This window comes from Chondrus crispus, genomic scaffold (genome assembly GCF_000350225.1).
Source record: "Chondrus crispus Stackhouse genomic scaffold, scaffold_625, whole genome shotgun sequence".
NCBI classification, from domain to species: Eukaryota; Rhodophyta; class Florideophyceae; order Gigartinales; family Gigartinaceae; genus Chondrus; species Chondrus crispus.
The window spans coordinates 1-6796 of record NW_005178624.1 but is presented as its reverse complement, the minus strand read 5'-3'; the positions used below and the strand labels follow the sequence as shown (position 1 = coordinate 6796).

Sequence of the window (6796 nt, the reverse complement as noted above, 5' to 3'; positions counted from 1 at the left end):
CGGACGCCATCAACGAGCTGCTGGACGTCGACGACGACCTCGGCCCCACCCTCGTCCGTCTCGCGTGGCACGCCAGCGGCACGTACGACAAGATCTCTGATACCGGCGGCAGCGACGGCGCCACCATGCGATTCCCCCCCGAGAGCGCCTACGACGCTAACGCAGGCCTCGGCGTCGCCAGGGCCGCGCTCGATCCCATCAAGAAACGCTTCCCCGGCATTACGTACGCCGACTTGTGGACGGTACGTTGAAAACGCCCCCCTTTCTTTTGTCTTTTTGCTTTCGGGGAGGCCCGCTTTCGCTGTGGACCATGCCCCGGTGGCTGACGCGCGTTTGTGTGATGTAGCTTGCGGGCGCCGTAGCGATCGAGCACATGGGCGGGCCGCAGATCTTGTGGCGGCCCGGGCGTCGCGACTCACGCGACGGCAAAGCGGCACCGCCGGACGGGCGCCTGCCGGACGGCGATAAGGGCAAGGTCGGGGCGACCATCCGCCACGTGCGCGATATTTTTGTCCGGCAAGGATTCAATGACAGGGAGATGGTCGCGCTCATCGGCGCCCACGCCATCGGGAGATGCCACACCGATCGCAGCGGGTACACAGGGCCCTGGACTAGGGCTCCGACTACCTTCTCCAACTTGTTCTTCAAGGAGCTCACTGAGAATACTTGGACGTTGAAGCAGTGGGATGGACCGGACCAGTTTGAAGGTAAGGTTTTGCTTGGGGCGATCTTGGGGACGTGTGGAGGCGATGGTAGAGGCTAACATTTTTATGGTTGTTTTGTGTGCTTTGTGATGCAGATCCGACTGGCGATCTCATGATGCTGCCAGCTGATATGGCGCTTCTGTGGGATAGGGAATTCCGCAAGTATGTAATGGAGTTCGCAAAGGACGAGGACAAGTTCTTCGAGGAATTTGCCAAGGCCTTCCAGAAGCTCGAGGAGAATGGTGTCAGGGCGTTTCGGGGCCCGGGCGCCGCAGGGAAGACATGGTATCAACTCTGGTAGGCCGAAGTAGAGCAGTGTGCGGTCTAGTTTTTTTTTTTGAGAGGTTTGCAACTTGCATGTGCTTCTATTGTGTGGCAAAAGGAGGCATGTGCGCTCGATGCTTCTTGTTGAGTGATGGACCGTAGGTTTTTCTCTCTACTTCCGGCCTTGTCAGAAGTCGTATTGTTGTAGTAAACTCTTTTGTGGCTTTGGACGTGCCACCGAGCGGTGCCAAGTTTGTTGCCGATCATGTCGGATACGTGTACATCCAGTTTCTTCACAGGAAACCAAATTTCGGGCGCTGCAACGTACTGTCCTGTACAGCAAGGCAGCGGCACCTTCCGAACGCTGTCAACATCAGCATTCACGGTCGCCCGCAAGAGGCCTCAACCTTTGCGCCTGACCGCCGTCTCCCCGCAAACCACTTCTCTCATTCCCGGCCTCTCGTCATGCTTCGAATACCCTCCTTCCTCCCCACCGCCCTCCTGCTCCTCCTCTTCCCGTGCGCGCATGCCGATCTCCCCTCCGCCCTCCTTTTCCCCCGCCCCGCCGCGCGCCACCACGTGTACACCAAAGGGCAGCGCAAGTCCATCGCTCTTTCGGGCGGCCTCTTCCACACCTCGGGCTTCTTCTTCAACGCCTCCGTGGGCGGCCAGCCCCTGCGCCTCAACCTAGATCTCTCCTACTCCTCGCTCATCATCCCGCGCAAGGGCTGCGTCGGCTGCCGCGTCGGCGACAACCTCTACGACCCAGCCCTCTCCCCTTCCGCCACCCGAGTCGCCTGCGACGACGCCCGCTGCGCCGCCCACACGGATGTGTGCCACAACAACATGTGCTTCGCCTGCTCGCGGAGCGGCAGCTGCTGCGTCGAGGGCGCCCCCGACTGCGCTTTCAACATGCTCTACGGCGATGGATCCAGCGGGAACGGCACCATGTACCAGGATTCGCTGCACGTCGCCGGCCTCGATGCCACCATCTCGTTCGGCGCCATGCATCAAGAGTCGCACAACTTTGAACTCCCGTACGCCGACGGCGTGCTGGGCCTCGCGTTTCAGAAGGCCGCGTGCCACCCCACGTGCATCCCGCCAGTCATGGACGCGCTGGTCAACCAGACCGGCATCGACAATGTCTTCACACTGTGCGTGTCGCGCTTCGGCGGCACGCTCGTGCTCGGCGCTGCGGACGAGGGGCTGGCGCGCGCCGCCTACCACTACCTAGACCTAAGCCCTGACGCGGATGACACGCGCTTCATCGTGCCCGCGCAGTCCGAGTGGAAGGTCAACGACCGCAGCTTGTCGGTCCCGAGCATCACGGCCGCCATGCTGTCGACCGGCTCAGCCAGTATTGGCGTGTCGAAGGAGACCTTGATAGCCTTGATCTCGCACGTCAGGGAGCACTTCTGCCACATCGATGGCATTTGCTCCATGACTAGCTGGTTCCGCCCGCAGAGTTGCTCATACATCCCGGACGAGTCGCTGCGCCAAATGCCGAATATCACCATGGGCTTGTCGCGCGAAGTATCTATAACGCTTCAGCCGGAGGACTACCTCATTCAGTACCGCGTCATCAAGGGCAAGATGCACCGCTGCGTTGCCTTCATTGCCACGGAGGGGCTCGCGCAGAAGGGCGTGGGGCTGCTACTAGGCGCGACCGTCATGCGCCGCTATGCTGTCGTGTTCGATCGCGGGCAAAAGCGTGTAGGGTTTGCGCCGGCCAACGACGAAGTGTGCGGCCCGAAGACTGGTTCGGATAGCGGCTTGCCCGCGTACAAAACAGGTGGAAACGAGTCCATTCTCACCGCGGATTCGCCGGGCGTGCAGGGGGCGGTCCCCGTGAGGAATGACACGGAGGTGGGGAAGCATCTGTTGCAGGCGGAGAGATGTCGCGCGGAGGAGACGTGCTCTGGATGCGCGTCGCAATCAGATTGCAGTTTTGGGTACCAAACTGGGCTTTGCGTACCACTTGATGAGGCGGGGAGCATTCCGTATCCCTATTGTAAGGGGTCCTTTTGTGCGTGTATTGCAGTCGGACCCTCGGGATGGTATGTGGGCGTCGCAATTGGGACTTTGCTTGCGACCGCAATTGTGAGTGCGATTGTATTTGTGTTTCGGAAGCGGCAGCAAAACAATCGATACCAGATGGTACAGTCGTATGAGGAACAAGACCTTGAGACCTTTTGAACCGTTTCACGACGAGCCTGGTAGCTTGCTATATACTGTATATGGCCCTTCCTTTCATGTCGATCTGATGTTTGTGCAGTCCCCCGGAGGGCTCTAGTCTCGACGTGAGAATCATACATATACGGGGGGTCCAAATGACAGCACAGTCGTACAAGCTATCGGTTGCAAGGAACAAAACTTTTTTGATGTGACTGCTAAGACAGACTCTGGTGGTCACAAACATAACTCATCATCTCAAAGTGGACATAATACATTTTATTTCGCCTGTTCGGCAAAATGCTCGGCAAAATGCGAACTCGGAAGTGAAGTCTTGTAGTTAGGACGGATCATGAATTGGAACAAACTTAAAAAAATAGCAAATCAAACACGCCTACTCTAAGCCGCCGACCTTTCCTCCTCTGCAGTCCTCGACACTGGCGCGGGTTCAAGTTTTGACCTGAACGCAAAGAGTAGGAGATGAGACAACAAATAAACCCCGACCAACACGCCCCAAGCTACATACCACCCGGTACTCACATCGAACACATTTGTCGTGCGCATGCCGACTAGAGCATTTGCCATGGCAAGAGTCAATGCAATATGCCCGAGAACCGCATGCTGAATATACCACGGTTTGCGTTTGGGTGTCTCCTTGTGCGGTCGCAGGACGCCACTGGTTACTTGGAGGAGCACAAAGATGAAAGCGATCGTGCCCAGAGCAAGATGAGCCTTGGCCGTATGCGACCCATTCACAACACCCATGACGTACGCGGCTACAACGACAGCCGCGGAGGTGACGTTCAGCCCTCGGTGAAGTTGGAAAGCCAGCGGGTTGTAGCCCTTGAGATGCGTCATGATGACCACTGCAGCAGGTGTGAGCGCAAGCCATGCGACAAGCATGAGAACAGCATGAGCGATGAAGAAGTTTCTATCTCCGTCATCCGCAACAAAACCGCCAGACGTTTTCGATAGGTCGAATGTACCACCTCCTCTCTCACCGTGCTGTTCCAGTCTGCCATCTGAGCCGGGCACGGCTCCAACCGCCCATATTGCGAGAGTCTCCCCCTTGCTGATTGTGGGACTACCCTCCAACACGAGCTTGCGAGTAAACGCGCCCAGGACAAACTCGCCATCGATAGCGGCCTCTTCGTTGGAAATTTGCAGCTTATCGCTTGGATTGACTCCCTCGGGATCCTGAGCTTCCAGAAAGTAATCTCCGATCTTAGCGTTCCCGTCGGAATCTTGGAAGGCAATGACGGCATTGCTCCCGACCATCTGCTCGTATCCCCATCCGAAGCCCACGTAGCCACCATTAGTCGGAGCCCGAAACAGAGTATCAATCTCACCATCATCCTCTCGGATCGTCCAGTACACCTCGACGCCACCTTTCAGACCGCTCTGGCATCCGGCAAACGTCCGTTTCTCGCCGTCGAACGTAACTTCACATACACTATCCTCCTCTCCTCCCTCCTCTCCTTCTCCCTGTCCGAGCTCCCCACCCCCACTGGCACTCTCTAGACGGTCCTGGTCGATCTCACCTTCATTAAAAATGACGAGCTTAAATCCTAAGAACGGATGAGTGATGCATTGATAATAGAGCTCGTCGGGTGCGTCCATGGGAACTGTCCACTCAAGAGTTCCAGCTTTAGAAGAAATCGCCTCGTCCTCTGCGCAAGACACATCGAGAGTTTCGGCGTAGTCCTCCCACTTCTCCAAAGTAGCGGTATCGCCATCAAGATTCGAGACAACCTCACAGAGAGAGCCAGTACCCGTTGCCGTGTAACTGGTGATGCCACCATCCTCATCTCTGATAATGTCAGTAACGCCGGCATACAAAGTCTCTTTTGCCCGGTCTTCCGGGCTTTTCGTCTCAAAGCCCCCATCGGCATTGTCGGTGATGTAGAGCGGATGGAATGTGTCATCGACACCCTCTTCGCCGCCGTGAACGGTAAACGTATACGTCTTCCCCTTCTCGACGGCAATGGCAGGAATGATAACATCCTCGCCTGTAGTCCCCGTCGGAGACATGAACCAGGCAAAGCCCCAAGAAGGCCTCTCCGTAATTCCCTCAACGCCGCGGCTTCCGCCGTTCGGTCCGATCCTAGCAGTAATTTCGGTGGTTCCCGAAATAGTCGGGCGAATAAAGCCAGGAATGACTGCCTCGGTCTCCTCACCGGCAGTCAAGCTGCTACACGCATTGCTGACCTCGCGGCCAAACTGGAAGGCAGTGTTCTCTGCGCGGGCACTGGGGTCGGGGCGATGAGCCAGTGGGACGAGGGAGGCGGGGTTGAGGCTGCCGAGGGCCCAAACAATGAAGGTGTCACCATCCACGGAAATAGGACGATCCCGAATCTCGTCTTCGGCAGCCAAGGGACGAGTAAATTCGATGCGGGTCAAGTCATCCGTGACGTTACCCGTGACGTCATCAATGTTATTCTGGCCAGGGGTATCGCGAGCGACAGCGTCTGGACATACACCTTCTCCCGACGTACAAGGGGCTCGCTTCGTGACGTGATAGTCAATAGCGTTGGGACTATCGTCGATAAAATACGCAACGGTAATATCACTAGGCACAATGCAACACAAAATGAGAGAAAGTCAGTGATACAATTGAGTGTTAAAAGGTTGTGCGCAAGGACAAAAAAGAAATGGGAGAAGAAATGGGACTTACCTGTCATCCATGTTAGTCCTGTCATCGCTTCCACTAATACCAAAGGCCATATAGTCGCCCTCCTTGACTCTACCAAGCAGCTCGACCTGTACATTCTCGCCGTCGATCCTCCATCTGGCCTGGAACTTATCACTGAGCTCCTCACAGTTCCAGCCTTCGCGGACCGGAAACGGTTCCTCGGCCTGGTCGGACTGATCCGCGCCGTCGGCGGAGCATTTGGGTTCTTCGAGCGTGGGGACGTCCAAGTCTGCTGCGACGACGGAGGTGTCTCCGAAATTGGCGTTGGCAGCCTCGCACCAGACGGAGACGTAGTCGATATCGGCAAGGGTCATGCCGTCCGGGAGCTCGAGTTCGACAGTCTCGTCCTCGAAGCGCGACAGCTTCATCTCGACCTCGCAGGTACCGAGGAACGGGACGAAGGATCCGTCGGCGGAGACCTCGCCCTTGCCGACCCAGAAGGTGGCGGCCGGGCCCTCGCCGTCGTAGTTGAAGCCGCGGATGCGCAGCTGACGGTCGTTGAGCGCGAAGACCTCGCCGGAGACGCCGTGGCCGCCGACATCGGAGAGCTCGCCGATGCGGACCTCAGCGGGGGCGTCGTCGGCCTGAGCGTCGTCGTCGGCCTGATCCGCGATGGGGGCGGAGCATTTGGGTTCCTCGAGCGTGGGGACGGCATCCAAGTCTTCTGCGACGACGGAGGTGTCTCCGAAATTGGCGTTGGCGAGCTCGCACCAGACGGAGAAATAGTCGATATCGGCAAGGGTCATGCCGTCCGGGAGCTCGAGTTCGACAGTCTCGTCCTCGAAGCGCGACAGCTCTGACTCCTCCAAGCAGGAATCGAGGAACGGGACGATGTATCCGTCGGCGGAGACCTCGCCCTTGCCGACCCAGAAGACGGCGGCCGGGCCCTCGCCGTCGTAGTTGAAGCCGCGGATGCGCAGCTGGCGGTCGTTGAGCGCGAAGACCTCGCCGGAGACGCCGTGGC

At 57.9% G+C, this 6796-nt stretch overlaps 4 protein-coding genes; 2 read left to right on the top strand and 2 right to left on the bottom strand.

The window, feature by feature from the left end:
* The window catches only part of CHC_T00010263001 (cytochrome c peroxidase incomplete), a 1345-nt gene extending 340 nt beyond the window's left edge, over positions 1-1005 (top strand). Inside the window, exons 1-3 of the mRNA XM_005710788.1 lie at positions 1-242; positions 347-707; positions 800-1005. The exon at positions 1-242 is cut by the window's left edge and continues 340 nt beyond it. Coding sequence (XP_005710845.1) covers positions 1-242; positions 347-707; positions 800-1005 — 809 coding nt within the window. The remainder of the gene's footprint in view (positions 243-346; positions 708-799) is intronic.
* Positions 1006-1028: 23 nt separating this feature from the next.
* On the bottom strand, positions 1029-1235 carry CHC_T00000778001 (hypothetical protein). Its single transcript, XM_005710787.1, has one exon. It carries the CDS (start codon positions 1233-1235, stop codon positions 1029-1031), a length of 207 nt encoding a protein of 68 aa, XP_005710844.1.
* Positions 1236-1433: 198 nt separating this feature from the next.
* CHC_T00000777001 (hypothetical protein) lies at positions 1434-3466 on the top strand. XM_005710786.1 is given in 2 exon segments: positions 1434-3164; positions 3165-3466. The coding sequence occupies 1 exon segment, from the start codon at positions 1434-1436 to the stop codon at positions 3162-3164; it is 1731 nt and encodes a 576-aa protein (XP_005710843.1). The 3' UTR covers positions 3165-3466.
* Positions 3467-3539: 73 nt separating this feature from the next.
* On the bottom strand, positions 3540-6794 carry CHC_T00000776001 (hypothetical protein; the record flags this gene model as incomplete). The annotated part of the gene is made up of 3 exons (XM_005710785.1): positions 3540-5709; positions 5815-6416; positions 6504-6794. Coding segments are annotated over 3 exons (3063 nt in total), but the record flags the coding sequence as incomplete, so codon positions are not given.
* Positions 6795-6796: the final 2 nt, after the last annotated feature.

Excerpts from the sequence above, each read along its gene's own strand:
- CHC_T00000778001 (XM_005710787.1), bottom strand. The coding sequence starts at position 1,235 with ATGATCGGCAACAAACTTGGCACCGCTCGGTGGCACGTCCAAAGCCAC.
- CHC_T00000777001 (XM_005710786.1), top strand. The coding sequence starts at position 1,434 with ATGCTTCGAATACCCTCCTTCCTCCCCACCGCCCTCCTGCTCCTCCTC.